The sequence below is a fragment of the Phyllostomus hastatus genome, unplaced genomic scaffold (assembly GCF_019186645.2).
Source record: "Phyllostomus hastatus isolate PE091 unplaced genomic scaffold, TTU_PhHast_1.1 phas_contig_151, whole genome shotgun sequence".
NCBI classification, from domain to species: domain Eukaryota; kingdom Metazoa; phylum Chordata; class Mammalia; order Chiroptera; family Phyllostomidae; genus Phyllostomus; species Phyllostomus hastatus.
Genome location: NW_025333616.1, coordinates 19,077 through 43,684, shown reverse-complemented (window position 1 = coordinate 43,684; position 24,608 = coordinate 19,077). Strand labels below are relative to the sequence as shown.

The window sequence follows — 24,608 nt, the reverse complement described above, 5'->3', positions numbered from 1 at the left end:
TCGTGTTTTGGGTTTTCTTAAATACCCAGAAGTGGACTGGCTGGTTCCTTCATGTCTCTTGTTATATAGCCTTTGTTTTAAAGTCTATTTTGCCTGGTATAGGTTTTGCTACCCCAGCTGTTTTTGTTTGTGTGTTTCCATTGCTATGAAGTGTGTCTTTCCATCCCTGCACTTCCAGTCTGTGTCTGTGTCTCAATCCAAATGGAGTCTCTTGAAGACAGCACGAGCGAGGGTCTTGTTTTCCTATCTCTTCATCCACCACACGTCTTTCGACTAGAGCAAATCTTTCACTGCATTTAAAGTAATTGTTGATAGATGTGTATTTATGGTCATTTTACTATTCATATTTATATATTTTTTTTTCTTAAAGAAGACCATTTAACATTTCTTGTAATACTGGTTTGGGGGTGAGGAACTCTTTTAGTTTTTTCATCAGGGAAGCTCTTTATCTGACCTTTAATTCCAAATAGTAGTAACCTTTAATTCCAAATAGTAGCCTACAACCAGTTTTTCTGGTTGTATGTCCTTGCTCTTCACCACTTTGACGATCATTTGCCAATCTCCAGTGGCCTGAAAAGTGTTTGTTATAAAGTCAGTTGGCAGTCTTATGGGAGCTCCATTGTAGGTAGCTAACTGATTTTATGTCGATGCTTTTAAGATTCACCCTTTGGCTTTAACCTTTGCCATTTTATGATGTGTCTCAGTGTGGGCCTCTTCAGGTTCATCTTGTTTGGGACTCTGCACTTCCTGGACTTGCATGTCTATTTCCTTCACTAAATAGGGAACTTCTAAGTCATCATGTTTTGAAATCGGGTTTCAGTTCCTTGCTCTCTCTTTTCTTTCTGGCACCCCAACGTTGGTGTGCTTGAAGTTGTCCCAGAGGCTCCTTATGCTAGCCTCCTTTTTTGGATTTTTTTTTGTGTGTGATCTGATTTTGTATCTTCCAAATTGCTGATTTGATCCTGTGCTTCATCTAATCTTCACTGTTTCCCTGTAATGTAATAGTTTTTTTTCTAATACTCACCCAGTGAATTTTCTCATTGTTTTTAGAGCGAGAGGAAGGGAGGGAGAAATGTTCATGTGTGAGAGAAAAATTGATCAGTTGCCTCCCATTGTGCCCTGAACAGGGGTTGATACCACTCCTAGGTATGTGTCCTGAGCAGGAATTGCCCTCACAAACTTTTCATGGATGAGACGTCGTTACAACACAGCTACCTGGGCTGGACCATCTTGTTTTCTTCTTGAAATTGAAGGTGCCCTGAGCAGTGTTGCTCAGTGGGTTGCATGTGTCCCAGAAACAGGAATGTCACTGGGTTAGTTCCCTGTCAGGGCACATGCCTGGCCCCCAGAGGCAGCCTATCTCCATGTGTGTCTTGCACATCTTTGTTTCTCTCCCTCCCATTCCCCATCTCTAAAAATAAATAAATAAGATCTTAAAAAATATATATTGCTGGTAAGCCATTCCACCTACAAAAACATTATGACTCCCTAAAGTCTCAAATGATAGTTAATTTTTAAAATTTACAATGAAGTATATTTTCATTAAGGCATGTACATCATTTTTAAAACATAACACTATTAACACTTAAGAGACTACAGTCCAGCATAAGCCTAACTTTTAGCCAAAAACTTTGTGTGACTCCCTTTATTGCAATATTTGCTTTATTCAGCGGTCTGGACCTGGACCCGAAATATCTCCCATGTATGTCTGTATTCCAGATGTAAAAATGGTGTGTCGTCTATCCAGTACTCAAAAAGCACTGGTTGAATGACTCATCACTCCAGGACACCTCCCTATTGTAGTGACAGTGTCTTTATTGATGTGGCCCCAGCTACCAGCTGTGCTGTGGTAACACTACAACCTGCACTCATGCTGCCATCGATGTCCCCACACATCCCCACGGTGCTGCCCCTCTAAACCTGCAGGGGCCTCTGCTCTGCGAATCCCTGAGTTTGTACTAGGGCCCCCGCTAGAGCGAAGGGCTGGGGGAGATGGCGGCTGAGCAGAGCAGAATCACAGCAGGAACGTGTCTGAGATGAGACATTACAGGCCCTCTGCTCTCTGCTGATTCCAGAACCCGGTTCCCTGGAGGAGGCTGGGAAAAGGTGGGAGAACAATCACACCCAGGGAGGTAAGAGCAGGATGAGTCTGAAATTTCACCTCTCGACACCACAGATTCCTGAGTGCAGGGGTCACCCTGGTCATGTGGGGACAATGACAGGCAAAATGTCTCCTGTTGCTGTCAGTTGGGGACACCCAGAGAGAATGTGATGAAAACTCATACACAAAACCTACTCAGCCATAGGAAAAGAGAGAATACTTCCCTTTGCAACAATGTGGATGGACCATGAGAATATCATGCTAAGTGAAATATGTCAGAAACAATTAAGAACCATATGATTTCAATCACACGTGGGACATAAACCTGAAACTCATGGACACAGACAGCAGTGTGGTGGTTCCCAGAGGGAAGGGGGTTGGGGAGGAGGGGCCTAGTACCTGGTGAGGAAAGATGGTTTGACTTTGGGTGGTGGGCACCCAGTGCAATGTACAGATCCTATATCGTAGAAATGTGCACCTGAAATCTATGTGACCTATTACACAATGCAAACACAATACATTTAACAAGACACACCCCAATAATTTAATAGAAACACTCCAATGCTTTTATTTTTAAAAAGCCAGAATAGTTACAGTATCTATAATAACAAAGAAACAGCAAATAACCAAAAGATACAGGCTGAGGACAGACCCAGGCCTGAGCTCAGGCTGATGTGGCCACAGGAAGCCCTCACTGAGCACAGTCCTGGAGTCATCACAAGCCCTGGGTGACCCTCAAGTCCCTAGGATCTCAGGTCCTGGTGGCACAAGGCTCTCCTAAAGGAGCAAAGACAAAGGAGCAATAGAGATAACCCAGCTGAGGAATGAGCAGGATGGGGATGGTCTCACCCCAACTCTGCTAGGACAGGACAGGACAGGCCCCAGGGGAGAGGACACAGGTCCCTGTGGGATGAGTGGTCTGGTGACCACCTCCTCACATGATGCTTATAAGAACACAGGCACATTCTGATGTTGGTTGCAGAAACAGCAGTCAGGGATCCTTAAAGTCCCAAGGGGAGGCTGCAATGACTGTTTTAGCACCAAGTCCCCTACAAGGCAGCTCTGTCACACTGGGAAAGAAAGTTGTCATGAACAAACTTAGGTCATTCTCAGGAGTGTCACATTCTCCCACAGCCCACCGCATCCTCAGAATGTCCCACTCTGAGAGTCCCCAAAACCCAATTGTGCCCCTCGGTCCCAAGACCCCCACTTCCTGCCCTCAGGGTCTCACCCTTAGGAGCTGTGAGAGACACATCAGAGCCCTGGGCACTGTCGCTGCCTGGGGAAGACACAACAGCAGAGTTACGGAGTGGGGGAGCCCCCCTCACAGACTCCAGCCCATACTCTCCCAAGGGTCCCAGATGTCACCTCCCCAACACCCAGACTTCCAGGCAGCCTGAGCGTAGCTCTTCCTGCCTCTGCCTGAGGGAAGAAAACGTTCTGTGAGAAGTCAGGGGGAAGGCTGGGTTATATGACCCTAAAGGAGCCCCACACTTTTGAATCACAGGGAAGTTTCCACAACTGACTGAACCCCCAGGTTAGGATCAGGAATACAGGGAGAGTATGTGTGCTGGAACTGGACCAACCACCATCTGCATGACTGTCTTCAGCAGAGACCTTCCCCTCTGACCTGGGACAGCTGGAAATCAGTCCCCATTACTAGAATCATCAGCTCATAAATTTAACCTCTTGTTCCCATTGGCCTCACTAAAGAGTCAGTGTTAGGAAATAGGCCCCAGATGGACAAGCACCCATGTGGGGACATGATGCCCATTAAGGAGGCAGAGCACACTTCCACCTGGGCTTGACCCCCAGGGGGACAGGAAACTGAGCTCCATCCCTTGCCCACCTGAGCACTTCCTCCTCCACAGCACAGCTCCAGTAGCCACAGCTCCAAGGAGACCCAGGGCAGCAGGGATGGCCACGATGGTGATGGTGTTCTGAGGTGGGGGTTTCTGTGAGGGGAAGGTGAGAGGCCAACCTCAGGCCTGAGTCCTGACCCTGCTCAGGGACACCCTGAGGAGAGGCTCTGTGCCCACATCCTCTCCTCACCCCATCTCAGGGTCAGGGGCTCAGGCAGCCCCTGGTGCTGCACATGGCATGTGTATCTCTGCTCCTCTCCAGGGGCCATGACCACAACTGCCCACTTCTGGAAGGTCTGGTCCCCTGCAGGCCTGGTCTCCACCAGCTCCATGTCCTGGGTCAGGTCCTTCCTGTCATGCTGCCAGGTCAGGGTGAAGTCTGCAGGGTAGAAGCCCAGGGTTCAGCATCTCAGGGTGACCTCATGGTCAGAGGTGGGGTGGTGGGTCATGTGTGTTTGGAGGGTCTGAGGGGAGGGTGAGAAAATTCAGGAACTTTGCCTGTTAATGGGACACTCCAGCAGTGCTCATGTCAGCACCCTGAGAGTGGACAGGATACTAGGGGTCGGGGAAGGGATCCTAACACCTAGACACTAGCCTGGACAGATATTCTCTTGTCTCCTGAAAAGTTCCAGAATCAGGGCAAGAACCCAGGGTAGGAGTGCCCCGGCCTTTAAGTGGTGACACAGCCTTAGGTGGAGGCAGAGTGAGTCACCAGTGCTGGAGTCAGGCCCCCAGAGAAGGTCTCAGCCCCAGAACCAGGGAGAGGGTCCTGGTGCACCAGGTGCTGCAGGGTGTGAGGGAACAACTGTGGGGTGTTTTAGGAACACGCTGGGTCCCTTACTGTCCTATAGAGAAATCTGGGACTGCAGTGAGTCACAGAATAACAAACCTGGGGGATTCTTCCCTTTCTGGAGACTGAGGGACACTCTGACACTGCCCCATTTTCCTCCTGTCCTTGTAGGAAGCCGCCCCAGCCCACAGATCCCCTCCTCGGGGATCTGGTACCTGCTCATAGCAGTGTCTCCTTCCCCTTTTCTAGGAACAGGCGGAGCCGACGCATGCACAGGTCCCCTAGGACTCTCCGCCGTGGCTCTGCTGCGTGGAGCTCCGCCAACTTGTGCCAGGGGATCCGTCGGTTGCGGTCCAGGAGCCCAGGTCTTCGTTCAGGGTAAGTAGTTGATGCCGTCGTAGGTGAACTGAGTGTATCCACAGAGGAAGCGCCCGTCCGAGCTCACCACGCAGCCCCTCATTTCCTGGAAAGTGTGAGTCCCTGACCCCCGCCCCGGCGTCAGGTCCCTGCACTTATTCCCACCAGAGCAGGAGTCTGCCCGGGACCAGACTAGTGAGGACCCGACTCGCGGTGTTGAAACCAAACTAATAATTCAAACAAGTTAAAGTCCCCTTGGATTCTTTCTGGGTTGCACGTCGCGCTCACCCCGCAGCCACTGAGTGACGCTCGGACCTGGATAGTCAGGGCGACCCCGCCTTTCTGTGGGGATGAGAGTTGGGTGGGTAACCAGGCGCACGTGACTCACCGTCCTCGCTCTGGTTGTAGTAGGCGCGCAGATTGTTCACGTTCCCTCCATACATCTTTTCGTAGTTTTTGGTGTCCCGTGTGTAGTCGTCCCAAAATTGTGGATGCTCCTGCTCCACCCACGGCTGCTCCATCCTCGGCACCGCGGCTCCAGCCTCTGCCTCGCGGTGTCGCTGTCGAACCTCGCGATCTCCTTATAGCCGATGACTTTGAACTGCAAGTTCCCGCGGCCGGGTCTGCACAGTTCGGTGCTGAAGACTATCAGCGTGTGGAAAGACTATCAGCGTGTGGCGCCCTGGGGGCGGGAAGGGCGCTCGTCCTGGGTTAGGTGGTAGGGCGGTTAAGGGCACGAATCCGGGAAAAGGAAAGAGGGTGGGTGGTGAGAGGAGGGGGAAGGAGAGGGGGGCGGAGACTGGAATTGGGGGTCTGTGGTCTATGAGTCACGGCTGCTGGAGGCGCGCTTTCCCCGGGTCCTGCATCTGTGTCTGGTCCCCTGGCTCCTGCCCCGCGCAGGCCACAGGCCGTCCCTCCCGACCCCGCACTCACTGGCTCAGGTCTGGGTCAGGGCCAGGGCACCCGAGAGCAGCAGCAGCGGGACACGGGGCCCCATAACCCAGACCCTGAGCGTCTGGGGAGAATTGAGTTCTGGTGGTTGGTGTTGACTTTATACCCAGAAGCACCGTGATGCTGATTGGCTGCTGTGATGTTCGGTCATCCAGTGGGAGTGAGAACTGAGGAAGCATCATGTGTTTCCAGAAGGTAGGACCTGGCCTATGTTGTAAGAGGGAGAAGTGAAACCTGGAGGAGAAGGGGAGCTCCTCAAACCTGTGAGTACCCCCCTCACCCCATCTCGGCCCTCCAGGTCTCACGCTAAGACCCTGCAGCCAGGTCTGGGGACCCGGGACTTTGCGCTGAGCCTCCTCCTACACGGAGAAGTCTCTGTTCCTCTGTCTTCTCCCTGAGTCCCGGCCTACGAACTGTTTTATTCCTCCTGTCTCAAACATTTGGTTTCACAATATCTATACTGCCTTACAAACTAGGGAGGAGGGTCAAAATAATTGTGTTTGTGTGCATTATAGCTATCAGTATTACCATAAGGAAAAAAGTTTAAAAAATATTTAGAATAACTTTAATAACCTATGACATGTTAACAGAAATAATATTTTTTATAAATCATAACTATTCCCCGAATAAAAAGTAGTGAGAAGATTGGGTCTGCCTACATGTTACATTTTTATTGCAAGTGTCAGAGCTTGTCTGTATCATTAGAAGACCGCTGGATTTTCGTATTTGCTGCTGTGTTTCATATACTATTTTGGTTTTTGTATATGAAAAATATAGAGCTTCATACAAATATGTAGGAGGACCATTTAAATAATCTTTTTAGATAAGTGTGGATATTCATCTTTGATCGTACACTAAAGCTACACAAGTGGTAGTTTCTGAAAAGCTCTTTGCAAAGTGGAACTTGAAACACCATCATTGAGCATTTCCAATTCTGTTACATTATTTCAGTGACTCTTGTATTGATGCAGGGTTATTTGAAAGTGATGCATCATTTCACTAAGTGATAGAGATCTCCTAGTGTTGGTGCATTAAATGACACATCGTCAAAAATCACGTTTGTTAACGTTACTGCCGACCCCACTGGAAATGGTTGTCAGCTCTGGGAAGCTGTCTGGCTGCCGTGGGGAGACACACATTTATTTGCCAGAATCCTGGTTTTCCTCTGAGAGCTTCCATTCCATCCAGACAACAAGTGCTGTCAGGTGTCAACTGCCTGTTGACTCTCCCTGAGGGAGAAGCTCACGTTCATTTGAGAGAGTGTTTGCCAGTTCAGCACACCTCAGTCATCACAGGTTCTGTGTCTCTCATTCTCTTCAGTGAACTTGCTGTTCTGTGAAGAAGAGGCTGACTCAGCCCTCACAGGTCACTTTCCTGCATTATGGTACTTGGGAATGAATGGAGCAGAAGTGTGTTTGTGCACTTTCCTGGTCATCATAGGAGATATTGTATTTTTTTATTCTTCATTTCAGTTAAGGACATTTAAGAAGTTAATCCATTTCTAAATGTATTCCAGATATATTTATCTTCTTTTTAAATAATTTTATTTCTTTTTTAAAATATATTTTATTGATTATGCTATTGTAACAGGGCGCAGCCAAGAGGAGCCCCAAATAGGGATTTGTAATAGGTCCAGTAGAGCTTAGAGATAATTGGCTCCACACACAGGCCACACCTGCCCAGAATGCGGGCAGCTGTGGCCGATTGTGAGAAGAGCTGGAAACGGGGCTGCAGAGGAAGATTAGTGCTGGGATTTAAACGGAGGCACAGGAGCCACTGGGCTTCTCTCTTTTTGGGACCACGCGTCTGTTTCGGACCTCACAGCTTTGGTGTGTTGGTTGGGACCATGAGGCTTGGGTGAGAGTCAGGACCATGAGGCTTTGGAAGTGCTCCCTTTGCCACATGGAAGGTGCTGGGAGGACTGTGTGCATTTGTGGGGGAACTTTAGCTCGTGTTATTTCAAATGAATACTAAATTCCTTTCCTTTTCACTGATCTCTGGCATTGAGAGAAGTCTTTCCTCTGGCGGTGGACATAATGAACCTGGGGGGGTTCCTTTCAGGTAATAGTATATTGCCTCGGCTGCCCTTGGCCCCCACTCCTTTGTACTGTAACACTCCTAGGTTTCTTTCCTTATCTTTCATCTTGGGTAATGTAGTTATGATGTGCCTTGGTGTGTTCCCCTCCTTGGGTCTAACTTCTTTGGGATTCTCTGAGCTTCCTGGTGTTCCTGCAAGTCTATTTCTTGCCTGCTTGGGGAAGTTCTCCTTGATTATTTGTTCAGCTAACTTCTCCCCTTATTGATGTTCCTCTTCTCCTTGTGGGACACCTGTAATTCTTATGTTGGAACATTTAAAGTGTCCTGGATGTTCTTAAGCCTCTCTCTTCATTTTTTTGAATTCATTTTTTTAAAGATTTTATTTATTTATTTTTAGAGAGGGAAGGGAGGGAGATAGAGAGAGAGAGAAACATCAATGTGCGGTTGCTGGGGGTCATGGCCTGCAACCCAGGCATGTACCATGACTGGGAATTGAATGTGCGACACTCTGGTTGGTTCGCAGCCTACGCTCAATCCACTGAGCTACGCCAGCCAGGGCCTGAATTCATTTTTTGAATTTATTTTTTCAATTCATTTTTCTTCCTTGTTTTCTGATTGGATGTTTCTTTGTTCCTTGTGGTCCATACCATTGATTTGAGTCCCAGTTTCCTTTCCATCACTATTGGTTTCCTGTACATTTTCCTTTATTTCACTTAGCATAACCTTCATTTTTTCATGTAATTTGCGACCAAATTCAACCAATTCTGTGAGCATACTGATTACCAGTGTTTTGAACTGTGCATCTGATGGGTTGGCTATCTCTTTGTTGCTTAGTTGTATTTTTTCTGGTGCTTTGATCTGTTCTTTCATTTGGGCCATTTTGTCTTCTCTTGCTGTGCCTGTTATGTATGAGGGGCAGAGCCAAGTGTTCACCAGGGCAGGGTAACCCACCTCGCTGGGTTGTGACGCTGTATGTGGGGCAGGGGTCTGAGAGGGAACAATGACGCTTGCTCTGCTCTCTGCCAGATTTCAGTCACTTCCCCACTTCCCAGAAGCAAATTGGGCCCTTCTGGTGCTGATTCCTATGTGGGTGGGTTTCTGCTCATTCTAGGTCCCTGTGGATCTCTCCAGCAAACTCTCCTGTGAGGCTGGGAGTTTCTCCCGCTGCTTCCTCAACCCCCACAGGTGTTTTCGGTCAGAGATTTGGGGCTTTATTTCCCTGGGCTGGAGTCCTGGGTTGTGCAGTTGGTCTTGTTCCCCAGTTTCGCCTGGTTTATCTGCACTCAAATGTGTGACCTCTAGGTCAGCTAGTCGCCTTGTCTGCCACTCCCCTTCACGCCCCTTCACCATAGACCGCCTTGCTGGGTCCGCCAGCCACCCCCTTGCCAGAAGTCCTCTCTGCTGGGTTTCTGGTCTCTGCCCCTCCTAGAGGTCTGTATGAATGTTTCTTCTTTCATTCCTTGGTTGTCAGAATGCCATGCAGTTCCATTTTCTGTCAGTTCTGGTTGTTTTTCCTTTTTAAGTTGTTGTCCTTCTTTTGGATGTGGGAGGAGGCACAGTGTGTCTACCTACACCTCCATCTTGGCCAGAAGTCCTTCTTTCTCATGTACAGTTGATGTACAATATTATATTAGTTTCTGTACGACTCTGTGATATAGACATGTATATAAATTACAAACTGATATCCCCGATAAATCCAGAACCCATCTGGCACCATTTGTAGTTATTAAACTATTAATGACTATATTCCCTGTGCTGCACTTTACATCCCCCTGATTATCCTGTAAGTGACCGATTTATACTGCTTAATCCCTCCACCATTTTCCCCCGGCCCACTCACCCCCTCCCATCTGGCAAACATCAGTCTGTTCCCTGTATCTGTGAGTCTCTTTCTGTTCTGCTCGATGACTTAATTGATAGATTCCACATGGAAGTGCAGTCACCTGGCATTTGTCTTTCTCTGTGTGATGTATTTCACTCAGCACAACACCGTCCATGCACGTTGTTGCCAATGGAGAGATTTCATGCATGTTTGTGGCTGAGTCATACTCTGTGGTGTACATGCACCACTTGTGTGTTTTCTATTCATCTATTGAAAAACGCTTAGGTTGTTTCCATATCTTGGCTTTGGTAAATAAGGCTGCAGTGAACATATGGATGTGTATGTCTTTTCTGTGTAATGATTTGGGTTTCTTCAGATAAATACCCAGAAGTGGAAATGCTGGGTCCTTCCTTCTCTGTGTCTCCTTATGTCACCTTTGTTTTCAAGTCTGTGTTGTCTGGTGTATGCATTGCTACCCCAGCTTTGTTTGTTTGCTGGTTCCATGTTCCTGAAACGTGCTCTACATTCCTCCTCTTCCAGTCTGTGTGTGTGTCCTTCAGACTGAGTCTCCTGAAGACAGCACAGGTGAGGGTCTTGTTTTCCTATTTAGAGCAATTAATCCATTTTTATTTACAATAAATTTTGATAGACATGTATTTTTTGCCATTTCATTATGGGTATTTTTATTTTCCTCTTCTTGTTGTTCTAAAAAAAGACCCTTTGACATTTCTTGTGATACTGGTTTGGTGGTGATAAAGTCCTTTGGCTTATTCTGGTCTGGGGAGAGCTTTATAACTCTGGCATTTTATTTGCCCTTCTTCAATTCAATATCTAAAATATTTACAACTCAGCCCAGGCTGGTGAGGCTTAGTGGATTAAGTGCTGGGCTGATAAGCAAAGGGTGGCCAATTCAGTACCAGTCAGGGCACATGCCTGCCTTGCTGGCCTGGTCCCTAGTAGGTGGCGCACAAGAAGCAATTACACATTGATGTTTCTCTCCCTCTCTCCCTCCCGTCTCCTCTCTAAAAATTAAAAAAAATGACAGCTGAGCAAAAACATAAAGAATATTAAGAAACAATTTGAAAAAGAATAAATGCCTATGGTAAACAATTACATTTGTAATAAATGTATGTAAGCAAAACCGAGGATGCAGAATAAGAAAAATAGGAAGAAAATAAAAATCTATCAGTTTGGCAAAGATGAAAGCAAATGGTGAGCGTATCAGCCCGGGGGTGGGAAACACATTCTGTTGTAAAGTTTGAAGGTATTGAAAAGTGGGACAAAACTCCTGAAGGATGCTTTTGTAAAAGGTCTCAGGAATTTAAATGTGCTTATATTTTGACACAGGAATTCCTTCTTTAGGAAGTTGTCCAAAGAAGATAATCACATGTGTGTGTGTGTGTGTGTGTGTGTGTGTGTGTGTATATATATGTATATGTATATATATGTATGTGTGTGTGTGTGTGTGTGTGTGTGTATGGATGTTGTGTGGTGGTTTTATGGAGGCAAAAGGGTGGAATGTCACCAAATGCTCCAGTCAACAGAATGATGGTAACTGTGCACACAGGATGCTCACGGTGTCTCAGGCAGCACCCTGGGATCTACACAGAGACTGTTAGAAATGTGCAACAATCTAAAAATTGTTAGAGTAGAGGTGGGAGGAGCTGGATGATCTAATCCAAGTGCCCTTATTTGATGCTGCATTTACAGGGGGGCTGAGTTGGACCAGACTGCAGCCTGGGTGGGGGAGCGGGAGGCAAGAATGGGGTTTTTAAAAGAGAAAGCACAGGGGTTGTAGGGGGGTAGGGGAGGGTTTCTTGTCGTGTTCTTCTGGGCTGTTTTCTCAGGGTTGCAGGATGTGAGCCAGGGCAGTAGGGAACCTAAAGAGCCAGGCTGTTCCCAGGTACAGGAAGGTCAGTGTGAGCACTGGCCATTAGAGCTGGCATCAGATGTGTATTGGGGGAGGTGGGAGAGAGTTTTGATTAAGCCTCGTGCTACCAAGTGAGTTGGGACCACTGAGTCATGAGCAGCCCAGTGGGTCAGAGAACTGGACTGAGAGAGAAACAGTGATATGAGGGGGAAACACAATAGTAGTGTTTCTCCCTTGGGCGCCTGGACTGGGGATCGTACACTAAACCTACCTATGTGCCCTGACCAGGGGTCAAACCCACAACCTATGGTTGCATGGGACAATACTCTAACTCACTGAGCCACCCACCCAAGGCTGACACAGATTCTTTGGTGAAGTGTCTGTCTAGAGTACTGATCACTTTGTATTGAGTTGTTGTTTTCTTCTTGTTGAGTGCCAGGATTCTTATGTATATTCTAAAACAATGATTTGCAAACATTTTCTCCCAGTCTGTGGCCTGAGCTGTTTTTACACACATAACAGCAACATTAATGCACAGGTGGATTTTTCTGGGAGGAGGAAGCAGAAGTGACTCACTGAGATGGTTTCCAGGTAGAGGACTGAGGTGACTGAAGGGGCAGGGGGACAGTGTAACTCATTCAATTTTGTATATTCTTGAGAGTCTTTTTTTAAAATTACATTTTATTGATTTTGCTATTACAGTTGTCCCATTTCCCCCACTTCACTCCCCTCCACCCTGCACACCCTCTCCCACCCACATTCCCCCCTTTAGTTCATGTCCATGTGTCATAAGTTCTTTAGCTTCTACATTTCCCATACTACTCATGCCCTCCCCGTCTATTTTCTACCTACCATCTATGCTACTTATTCTCCGTATCTTCTCCCCCTCTTGAGAGTCTTCTGAGTACTCCTATATGTGCATGAGTAATGTTTTCAGAGAACAAGTTACATAAAATCCCTTCACTTATGAAACTTCTGACAGATCATCTTCACATCACGTCTTAAAATTCAGATTCTGACCCTCTTCACTGGGACCAACCGTTGGCTTTAGAAATTCCTTTCCTGACAACAAGGGCTAGAGGATGTGCCCAAATCATCCCACTGAAAAAGGGTGAAAATGCAATGTGTAATAAAAAAAGTCACCTCTTAAAAGCAACAGATCATTGAGGAGATGAGAATGACCATGGCCCAGAAGAAGGAAATAACCCAGCTTGGCCTCCACAGAGGGCAGCATCCTGAGTAAGGAGTGGGGGAAGGTGTGTAAGTACATTGTCCAGAGCCCAGACATGGAGCCCAACACTGTCTGCCCTTAGCTGACCTCTTCACTTTCCTCCCTGTCTGCCTTCCCTTCCATACATGTAAACAACACTTTTTAAATTAATTATGTACATATAGATAATAGGCAATTTATATGATGCATGCATATTCCCTGTAAAAATTATAAAATGTTAAAACCTATAAATGAGAAATTACAACTAAAGTAAAGGAGTTTGTTCATCTGTGCACATGAAATCCCATATGATGCTAAAGAAGTTTTCATCAAAAAGAGTAAAGGCTCCTGGTCTGTTTCTCTTTGTCAGTCTCTCCCACTCTCATACCAATAACCACACCTTCAGGGTAAGGTTAAAAAAGGGAAAACCTTTGAGGTAGGAAAGTTTGCTCAAAGTTTGAACCAAATCCTACACTTACTCTTTACAGAGTCTCTTGAAGTTTTCATTTTCTGCTGTGTTGATTATTGTACAAGTTGCTCTGTAGAACAATGTGCTGTGCAGACTTGCAGCCCAGAAGCAACAGGCTGAGCCCTGCAGTCCAGATGAGCAGTAGGGAGACCATCCAGGTGTGAGAGCCTCTGTGCTGTTCACACAACCACAGCATCGCACAACCACACATTTCTCAGGGTGCATCACCACCTTTAGGGGGCACATGAGTGATGTAAGTGCATGAAATAAACACACTCGGGCACCTTACACTTACACAAGTTGTGTGTCAGTTATATTTTAACTTAAAAAATCAAGTTCTAATGGGTTTTATGTACAACTTTGGCATTCTGTGAAGGATCACTGAACAATGTAATTAAGAATATTGTAAACACTGACACCCACAGATGAGATTGTCAACAGCCACTTCCAACAGTTCATGACCCCAGGAGCTCTAGGATCCCTGAGCATCTGCCATGAGGGGTGAGGAGCAGGAGAACAGGAAGCCAGCTAGGGTAGGTCTGCACCCAGCAGAGATGGGGGCCCTCTCACACAGTGATGGAAAAGTTGGAAATAGAATTTAGTGCATGGGAGGTGACACAGGTGACCACCAGCATGAGCACAATGTGGGTGGCTCTGGTCACTGGAGGGCATTGGTGGCTACAGGGGTATGAATGTGCTGAAGCCTCTGGAGGTGTCTGTGCAGGGGAAGCACCGTGGAGATGCTGGACCAGACTGTGAGGACAATGAACGTGACACAGGACATGACCCCATGAGGGCAGGCACACTCAGGCAGGTCTCCATAGTAGGGACTGAGATGGTCATTACTGAGATGTCCCTCAGGAGCAGTGGGCAGGAGACAGGGAAAATGTTCTAAGTTCCCTGAGGAGGAGGTACTTAGCCCTAAGAAATGACAAAATACTGTCCTTTGCAACAACATGGATGGACCTCGGGAATATCATGCTAAGTGAAATAGGTCAGTGAGAAAAAGCTAAGAACCCTATGATTTCTCTCACACGTGGGACATAAATTTGAAACTCATGGACACAGACAGCAGTGTGGTGGTCCCCAGAGGGAAGGGGGTTGGGGGAGGAGGGGCCTCATACCTGGTGAGGGAGGATGGTTTGACTCTGGGAGGTGGGCACACAGTGCAATATACAGATCCTGTATGGTAGAAATGTGCACCTGAAACCTACACGATCCTCTTATCCAATGTGCCCCAATACATATAATAAAACACACCTCAATAATCTAATAAAATATACCATTAATTTAATAAGAAAATAAGAATACATATAACATGTACAAAAAGAAAGAAACAATAAAATACTGAAAACAGAGGCTGAGGGCCAGACCCAGGCCTGAGCTCAGGCTGACGCGGTCACAGAAAGCCCTCACTGAGCACAGTCCTAGAGTGAGGACAAGCCCTGGGTGACATTGAAGTACCTGGCATCCCAGGTCCTAGTGGGACAAGGTTCTCCTGAAATGGCAAAGACAAAGGAGCAACAAAGATGACCCAGGTGAGAAATGACCAGGATGGGGATGGTCTCACTTCAACTCTGCTAGGACAGGACAGGACCCAGGGGAGAGGGCACAGGTCCCTGTGGGGAGGGTGGCCTGGTGACCTGCTCCTCACATAATACTGATGAAAACGCAGACACATTCTGATGTTGGTTGCAGAAACTCAGTCAGGGATCCTGAAAGTCCCAAGGGGAAGCTGCAGTGGCTGTTTTAGCACCAAACCAGGACAAGGCAGCTCTGTCACGCTGGGAAAGAAAGTTGTGATGAACAAACTCAGGTCAGTCTCAGAAGTGTCACATTCTCCCACAGCCACCACAGCTCAATTGTCCCACTGTGGGAATTCCCCAAACCCATTTGTGCCCTTAGGTCCCAATGCCCCCCACTTTCTGCCCTCAGGGTCTCACCCTTAGGAGCTGTGAGAGACACATCAGAGCCCAGGGCACTGTCACTGCCTGGGGAAGACACAACAGCAGAGTTACAGGGTGGGGGAGCCCCCCTCACAGATCCAGCCCACACTCTCCCAAGGGACCCAGACGTCACCTCCCAACACCCAGACTTACAGGCAGCCTGAGCATCTCTCTCCCTGACTCTGCCTATGTGAAGAAAATCTACTGTGTGAAGTCAGGGGAAAGGCTGGGTCCTGTGACCCTAAAGGAGTCCCACACTTCTGAACCATGAGGAAAGTTTCAGAGCAGTGATTCAACAGCAGGAGTAGGATCAGGAAATACAGGGAAAGTACATGCGCTGGGACTGGACATAACACCCCTCTGGACGTCTGTCCTCAGCAGGGACCTTTCCCTCTGACCTGGGACAGCTGCGTATCAGTCCTCATTGCTAGAATCATCAGGTGATAAATGTGTCCCTCACTTTCCCACGGGCCTCACTAAAGAGTCAGTGTTAGGAAACAGGCCCCAGATGGACAAGCACCAGTGTGGGGACACGATTCCCTTTAATGAGGCAGAACTCACTTCCACCTGGGCTTGACCCCCAGGGGGACAGGGAACTCAGCCCCACCCCTTGCCCACCTGAGCTCTTCCTCCCCCACAGCACAGCTCCAGTGACCACAGCTCCAAGGAGACCCAGGACAGCAGCAATGCCCATGATGGTGATGGTGGTCTGGGGAGAGGGGTCTACAGGGGGAAGGTGAGAGCTCAACTTCAGGCCTGAGTCCTGACCCTGCTCAGGGACACCCTGAGAAGAGGCACTGTGCCCACATCCCCTCCTCACCCCATCTCAGGGTCAGGGGCTCAGGCAGCCCCTGGTGCTGCACATGGCACATGTATCTCTGCTCCTCTCCAGGGGGCACAGTCAGAGCTGCCCACTTCTGGAAGGTCCCGTCCCCTGCAGGTCTGGTGTCCACTAGCTCCATGTCCTCGGTCAGGTCTTCCCCTTCACGCTGCCAGGTCAGGGTGATGTCAGCAGGGTAGAAGCCCAGGGCCCAGCACCTCAGGGTGACCCCATGGTCAGAAATGGGGTGGTGGGTCAGGAGTGTTTTTGGAGGGTCTGAGGGGACAGTGAGAAAATTCAGGAACTTTGCATGGTCATGGGACACTCTATCAGTGCTCATGTGACCACCCTGAGAGTGGACAGGACAGTGGGGGTGGGGGAAGGGAGCTCACCACCCAGACACCAGCCTGGACAGTCACCTGGGATTATCTCTTATTTCCTGGAACGTTCCAGACTCATGGCGAGAACCTAGGGTAGTCGTGTCCAGGTCTCTGTGTGGAGACACAGACTCAAGGGGAGGCTGATGACTCACAAAAGCCCAAATCAGGCCGCCAGAGAGGGTCTCAGCCTGAGAACCAGGGAGAGTGTCCTGGTGCACCAGGTGCTGCAGGGTGTGAGGGAACTGCTGTCGGGTGTTTCAGGGAGAGGCTGGGTCCCTTATTGTCCTTTAAGGAAAGATGGGTCCCTGGGTGAGTCACAGAATAAGGAAATCCGGGGGACTCTTCCCTCTCTGGAGAAGGAGGGATATTCTGACACTGCCCCAGTTCCCTCCTCTCCTTGTAGGAAGCCGCCCCAGCCCTCAGATCCCCTCCTCGGGGAGGCCCGCACCCTGGTACCTGCTCGGAGCAGGGTCCCCTTCCCCTTCTCCAGGAACAGGCGGAGCCGGTGCACACACGTGTCCTCCAGGAAGACCCTCTGAACGTCCGCGTCAGGGACCCGCACGATGTTGCTCCAGCTGATCCCCGCGGCTCCATTCCAGGCGCGCAGGTCCTGGTTCAGGGCGACGTAGTCGGCGCCGTTGTAGGCGAACTGACTGAATCCGTGGAGGAAGCGCCGGTCCTCTGACTCCACAACGCAGCCTGTCGCTTCCTGCCAAGTGGGGGACACTGACCCCGCCCCCGAGGTCAGCAGCGACCAATGAAACAGGCTCCTAGGAAAGTTCCTCCTGACCCAGTGCCCCCTGCAGTAATACTAAACTGAAAGTGATACAGACTCAAAATCCCCGCGTGGTGTTCGTTCGGGGTTGGGACACCTGCGGGTCCCACCCTGGTCGGGGTAACGCTGAGACTCTCAGATTCGGGGTGAAGGCGGCCCGTCCATGGGGATGGGGGCTTTGCCACAACCTGGGCGCGCGTGGCTCACCGTTGTCGCTCTGGTTGTAGTGGGCGCGCAGCTTGTTCAGGTTCGCTCTGCTCCACTGTTCCTTGTGCTTGATCTCCAGCGTCTGCTCCTCCCAAAACTGTGCGCCTTCCTGCTCCATCCACGGCTGCTCCAGCCACGGCACCCGAGGCTGCAGCCTGGGACTCGCGGCGTCGCTGTCGAACCGCAGGATCTCCGAGTCGTCCACGTAGATGACGACGATGTACCGGTACTGTCCGCGGCCGGGTCCGTACAAGGCGGTGTGCAAGTATCTTAGGCTGTGGGGGTCTGGGGGCGGGTAGGACGTTTGTCCTGGGTCCCTGGTGGGGCCGGCAGGGGCAGGGGCCCCATGGGTTCAGGGGTGGAACGAAAGGGGGGCTGCGGTAGAAAGGAGGGGTGGGGGAAGGGGACAGGGCTGGGGCAGAAGTCCGAGCTCCAGGGTCTGCGTCCGGGGTGCTGTGTCCCCTCCGAGTCCCCACGCTCCAGCCCCGCACCCTGGCCATTCCCTCCCGACCCCGCACTCACCAGCCCAGGTCTTGGTCAGCGTCAGGACCCCCAGGAGCAGCAGGAGCAGGGGTCTGGGTCTCATGACCCGTATCACGCGGGTCTGGGAGACAGAGAACCGTTATCTTGAGGACTTGATACTGAAACCATAGTGAGAAAAATAGGTTGCTCTATTATTCAGGTGCCCACGGGGGCGGGAACTGAGTCAGCCTCATGAAGCCCCGCCCAAGGCTGGGGAATCTATAACCCTTGAGCCCTGCCCTCCCTGCCCTGAGCCCTCCCCCTGGACTCTTTCCAGCTCCCTGTGGGGGCGCGTGTGGGGGTGGGAGGAGACCCAGGTCTGCTACCTCTAAGCTCCATAACCAGACACAAGTGATAGTTGTGGTGTTCTCTTAAGTATTTGTCTTCCTCATTCTGCTGACTCTTCACCGAACTCTCAGCCCACTCACCACATCTCCGCCTGTCCTTTGGCTTCTCAGGAAGTGTCCTGCTCTCTGTACCTGATGTCACTTGAACTTGGTGTGATCACCTTAACCCTGCACCTGTTACCCCTTTTACATCATGGAGACAGTTGTGTTGTGCTGACTGACCACCTGCTGCTTCCTAGGAATGATTTACAGGAAACTCCTATTGATGCTGCTGCTTTAAGTTGGTTACAGAGGGATGTTATCTGAGAGATGACCAGGGACATTAGCGAGCAGAACATCCACTAACTTCCATGGTGGACATAAGTGAGAGCTCTCATCGACTGGAGGTAAAATCTGCCCAGCAAGCTGAACTCAGTGCTCTAACTCAGGTTTATTACCTGGAGGAAGATCATGGTTCTGAATGATGGTTGTTTGCAGTGCAGTTGTGATTCTGATGTAGCTGTAGGGTCATGAAAGCACTCCATTTATCTTCATAGCCATCTTGACTGGAAACCAAGATTTTTAAAACTGTTGATTCAAGGAAGATGATTTAGTAAAAGTAATATTTTTCAATCCTTCAACCATGTCGTTGTAAAGTGACACTGGTTTTGTTGTCTAGTCTGTGAGGGGGGGTGGTGAGGAATGCCTGCTAATGCAGTTGGGTGTCCCAGTCTCTGTTCTTGCTAAGTTTACCTCTGTGCACATGTGGGCCCAGTGACAAAGCAAGGATGTCCTTAACCTATGAAAATAGTTTTGACCTTATAGATCCCGTGAAAGGGTCTGAGAAACTTCAAGGGTTCCACAGAGCACACTTTGAGAATGGTTGTTCTGGGTAAACCATGGGGAGTCTCCCCACTGTCCTCCTCACTTCCTAGAACCCCTCTCCTTGAGGTGGCATCCGTGCATCACCACACTCTGCTGAAAACATTGCCCCTGGGTTCTTCTAGAAGAAAGCTCACCCTCTGGAAATAAGATTTCAGAGAGTGTCCTCAGTCTGGGAAGGCAGGTGGGAGGACAGGTGTTTCCTGTTTGGAACTGATTATAGCCTGTGCTCGAAGTCATGAGACCCACAGAAACCTAGTTTTGTTTGTTATACAGCAGCTTCATGTGTATTTCTGTCCCAGACAGAAGATGACTGGATGAGGAAGATGGGAGCGAGGGTGAGGGGTGATAGGAAAGACGCTGCCTTCCCTTCTGTTGGCTGGCCCAGGAGCTGCTTGGTAGTGTGTGAGCTGTACCATTGTCTCCTTTCTGTCTGTGCTGAGACCACACACAGTGTGGTGTTGATTTGTCTCCTGTTGCTGTGGTCTCGGGATGTCCTTGTCTGATGCTGATGTTCCGTGAGTCCGCGTATGTCCAGAGAGTAACCCAGAGGCAACCAGAGAGTAACCCAGCCTAGTGGTGAGCACCAGGCTGGCTTCGGGCAACACTGGGCCTCCCTCTAAGTGCCAGAGAAATTCTAATGTTCGGGGCTGCTTTTCCTTTCTTCTTAAATTCAACATTTAAATATATCTACACCCCACTCAAAAATAAAGAATATTAGAAAACAGTTTGGAAAAGAAGAAATGCAAATGTCAAACAACTATATTTGTAATAAATACATATAAATAAAAATGAGAATGTGTGTTAAGAAAAGTAGGAGCTAAAATAAAAATCTATCATTTTGGCAAAGATGAAAGCAAATGATGAGCGTTTGAGTCTGAGGGTGGGGAACACATTCTGTTGTGAAGGTTGAAGGGGTTGAAAACCGGGACAAAACTCCTGAAAGATGCTTTTGCAAAAGGTCTCAGCAATTTAAATGTGTTTGCATTTGACACAGAAATTCCTCTTTTGGGAATTTATCCTAAGAAGATAATCATACATTCTCCTCATCTATATACAGATAGAAGAATGTTTCTTGTATTATGGTTTTATAAAAGCAAAAGGATCGCATGTATCTAAATGCTCTAATTGCTAGAATGATGGTAACTATGGACAGAGGAATGCTCAAGGTGTCTCAGGCAGTGTTACCATGAGATCTACATAGAGGGTCAAGTGTAATCTTCAGAGCCAACCTGTTGGGATCATCACAACAGAATTCAGAAACAGGGTGGGAGAGATTTTGAAAACTTCAAGAGGCAGCCAATGTGTGCCTGGAGACTAGGAGACATTGAAGCAATTCCTTCCAGCTTCTGAAGAAAAAACATATTTCCAATGCAGAGTTCTGTATCAAGTGAAGATGAGAATAAGGGTTAAAGTGACTTAAGTTTCCTCATGTGTTTAGAGTTTTAATGGTTAAGTTTCCATGTTCTCTTTTGGAAAATACTATCAGGTGAACTGGGAAAAATGAGGAAGCAAAGCCAGAAAAAAAGAAAAAAGAACACGTGGGATCCAGGTGACGAGGGAGCCAGAGCAGGACAGGCCAGGGCTGCCTTGGGTGAGGCGAAGACATCCAGGGTGTCTCCTGGCTCCAGGTGTGTGGGAGCCAGTGCACCTGTGGGAACACTGAGGGCTGTGACAGGTGTCTGCAGAGATGGAGGTGGTTGAATAACCGATGTGTTCAAATACGTGCTCATGAAGATTTAGACTCTGGGGAGAGTAGTAGAATGAACTTGTAAAACCAGACAGAATGGCCACATTGGTGACATAGAACCAGATGCAATGATACCCACCCCTCCCTGGAGTTCTGACCAATCAGTGGAGACCTTGGCCCTAAGTCCCTCAGTCCCCTAGAAGCCATTAGGGAGCCAGGTCTTAAGAGCAACAACTGTCCTGTGACTCTGGGTTTGGTGCCACTTCCTTGAATAAAACTTTACTTCCTTATTTTCTTTTTCTGTTGTCCTCTTTTTTTATTCTCACTGAAGGACATTTTTTTTCCCCACTGGCATGGACTTTTTTTTCCCATTGCTTTCAGAGAGAGGAAAAAGGGAGAGAGGAAAACATTGATGTGAGAGAGAAATCATCGATAGGTTGCTTCCCATGGGCACCTGGATGGGGGTCGGACACTACACCCAGGAATGTGCCCTGAGCAGGCAGCGAAGCCACAACCCTTTGCCACATGGGACAACACTCCAACCAACCCAGCCACCCACCCAGGGCTGATGTAATTCCTTGGTGAAGTGTCTGTTAAGAATTTTCATCAGTTTTTATTGAGTTATTGTTACCTTATTATTGAGTTTGAGAATTCTTATGTGTAGTCTAAAACAAGTGGTTTGTAAACATTTTCTCCCAGTCTGTGGCCTGAGCTATTTTCACAGACATAACAGCAACATCAGTGCACAGATGTATTTTGCTGGGAGGAGAAATCAGAAGTGACTCACTGTGATTATTTGTAGGTAGACAAGTTCAGTGACTGAGGGAGCAGGGGGACATGTGACTTATTTAATTTTTATATTCTTGGGTGTCTTTTGAAAACTCTTGTATGCACATGAATAATGTTTTTTTTAAAGATTTTATTTATTTATTTTTAGAGAGGGAAGGGAGGGAGATAGAGAGAGAGAAACATCAATGTGCAGTTGCTGGGGGTTATGGGCCTGCAACCCAGCCATGTACCCTGGCTGGGATGAATAATGTTTTAAAGAACAAATTACATCAAATCTCTGCACTTATAAATCTCCTGACAGATCATCCTCAGATTGTGATTTCAGATCAGATTCTGACCATGTCCTCTAGGACTAACGGTTTGCCTTAGAAATCCCCATTCCTGAACAAGGGAACTAGATGGTGTGGACAAATCCTCCCCCTGAAACTAGCTAAAAATGCCATGTGTAATAAAAAGACCAACTTCTTAAAAGCAACAAAGAGTTGATGAGATACTAATGACCACGCCTGAAAAGAAGGGAAAGACCCAGCTGTCCTCCACAGAGGGCAGCACCCTGAGTGAGGAGTCGGGGAAGGTGTGCAAGTTCATTGTCCAGAGCCCAGACATGGATTCCAGCACTGTCAGCCCTGGGCTGAGCTCTTGACTTTCCTCCCCATCTGTTTTCCCTTTTATGCACGTCAACAATGCTTTTTAAATTAATTATGTGAACATAGATAATAAACAATTCATATGATGAATGTATATTCACTGTAAAAATTTAAAATGTTAACCTTATAAATGAGAAATTCTTACTAAAGGGATTCGTTCATCTGTGCACGTTAAAGCCCACTCACATGCAAACAGGAGTTGGCTGCAGAGGAAGTAAAGGTAACTGATCTATGTTTCTCTCTCTCTCTGTCTCTCATCAATAAACACCTCCTTGGTTGAAGATTTAAAAAACGTTTTGCAGTAAACAGTGTGCTTTTTATGGCTGCCGCAGCCTCATACATGTGTTTACTGAGTCTCCTGAGGGCGTCATTTTCCCGTGTTGATTTAATCTTGTGTTGTTTTGTGCAGTAACGTGCTGTGCAGGCTTGCAGCCCAGGAGCAACAGGCTGAGCCCTGCAGTCCAGGTGAGCAGTAGGGAGACCATCCAGGTGTGAGGGCCTCTGTGCTGTTCGCACAACCACAACATCACACAACCACACGCTTCTCAGGGCGGATCACCACCGTTAGGTGGCACATGAGTGAATGTAAGTGATCACATAAACACATTGGGCACCTTACACTTACACTAGGTTGTGTGTCAGTTATATTTTAAGTTACAAATACACTTCACCGTGGATTTTATGCACAACATTGGCATTCAGTGAAGGATCACTAAACAGTGTAATTAAGAATATTATTACTTGAACAACAATTAAAACAAAAATAAGACAGAAAAAATAGTGAAATGAAATACTGCAAAATGATAAAAAAAAAGAATATTATAAACAGACACCCACAGATTAGATTGTCAACAGTCCCTTTCAACAGTTCATGACCCCAGGAGCTCTAGGATCCCTGAGCAGCCGCAGTGAGGGGCGAAGAGCAGGAGAACAGGAAGCCAACTAGGGGAGGTCTGCACCCACCAGAGATGGGGACCCACTCACACAGGGATGTAACTCAAGTGAAAATGGGTTCCAGTATGTAGGATGTGACAGAGGTGACCACCAGCATCAGGATGGTGTGGGTGGTTCTGGTCTCTGGAAGGCATTGGTGGCTGCTGTGGAGTGTGAATGTGCTGTAGCCTCTGGAGGTGTCTGTGCAGGTGAAGCACCAGGGAGACGCTGGGCAAGACCTTGAGGACAGTGCATGTGACACAGGACATGACCACAGGATGGCACCCTCAGGCAGGTCTGGTGACCATGGATAGAGATGGCAATGACTGAGATGCCCTCAGGAGCAGTGGGCAGGAGACACAGAAAGTGTCCCCTGTCCCCTGGGTAGAGCTTGAGCTTAGATCACATGTCATTGGGGTGCAGGGACATCTGTGCCTGCAGCTCCCATCTTGGTGTTTCCTGCTGGGCCCTTTCCTTCAGCTCCTTCTCTTGTCAGAGCTTGTCCCCAAGTCCCTCACACCGTCATCCCTGTGACCCAGACTGGTCTTTCTGTGGGTTCTAGTCCCACAGCTCTGGCTGCTCACAGCCCCAGGTCTGTCTGTAGCTTTTTCTGAAATAAAATGAGCTCCCAATACCCCACATAGAAATCCTTTTATGTTTAATGTAGACATTTTTGGATTCCATTATTTCTTCCAAAAAAATCAGTCAGGGGGTTAATCGAAGAGAGTGAGCATTTGGAGATTTTCATTATGTTGAACTGAGAGCCACTTTCTAAATCCTCTTCTTGACTTTACCCCACGGTAGAGAAAACAGCATGTACCTTCCACCCTCGTATGACAAATTATGAACTACCTTTCCTTCCTGAGGGTGGGAAGAACATTGAAATGTGGATTTAAGGCCTTTCCCAACCCGGGTCTTACCGCATCACAGAATTGTGTGCATCCAAGTCTACTCGAGACCAGGGTGGCTCGTGGGCTTGTCACAAAATACTCAAATTTCTCCCCAAAACTGCTCTCAGAATATTGGGCATGAAGTCCAAGTTATAATTTTTTTAACTTTGAATATTTTTTTACTTTTCAATTACAGTTGACATACAATATTATACTAGTTTCAGCTGCAAAGTGCAAAGGTTAAACATTTACATAGCTTATTGAATAATCTGTGTGATAAATCTAGGACCCATCTGACACCATAAATATTCACAACAATATTATTGACTGTA

At 48.0% G+C, this 24,608-nt stretch overlaps 1 protein-coding gene, 1 long non-coding RNA gene and 1 pseudogene across 2 annotated transcripts; 1 reads left to right on the top strand and 2 right to left on the bottom strand.

Annotated features, from left to right (window-relative positions):
- Nucleotides 1–4,972: 4,972 nt before the first annotated feature.
- Nucleotides 4,973–6,107, bottom strand: LOC123813336 (annotated as a pseudogene).
- Nucleotides 6,108–14,739: 8,632 nt separating this feature from the next.
- On the bottom strand, nt 14,740–18,990 carry LOC123813380 (patr class I histocompatibility antigen, A-2 alpha chain-like). The gene is made up of 8 exons (XM_045830372.1): nt 18,904–18,990; nt 18,120–18,201; nt 17,598–17,882; nt 17,072–17,341; nt 16,236–16,511; nt 16,034–16,138; nt 15,413–15,460; nt 14,740–15,253 (listed from the first exon to the last, which is right to left on the bottom strand). The coding sequence occupies exons 1-8, from the start codon at nt 18,988–18,990 to the stop codon at nt 15,249–15,251; spliced, it is 1,158 nt and encodes a 385-aa protein (XP_045686328.1). The 3' UTR covers nt 14,740–15,248.
- LOC123813387 lies at nt 17,703–19,089 on the top strand. The gene is made up of 2 exons (XR_006784747.1): nt 17,703–17,840; nt 18,578–19,089. It is a non-coding gene; the product is annotated as an uncharacterized LOC123813387 (long non-coding RNA).
- The last annotated feature ends 5,519 nt before the right edge of the window (nt 19,090–24,608 follow it).

Excerpts from the sequence above, each read along its gene's own strand:
- LOC123813380 (XM_045830372.1), bottom strand. The coding sequence starts at position 18,990 with ATGGAGTGCTTTCATGACCCTACAGCTACATCAGAATCACAACTGCAC. Across the intron at positions 17,883-18,119 it reads GCTGACCAAGACCTGGGCTG|ACCCCCACAGCCTAAGATAC; the intron begins GTGAGTGCGGGG and ends ACCCGCCCCCAG. Across the intron at positions 16,139-16,235 it reads GCCCCTGACCCTGAGATGGG|ACCCCTCTCCCCAGACCACC; the intron begins GTGAGGAGGGGA and ends TTCCCCCTGTAG.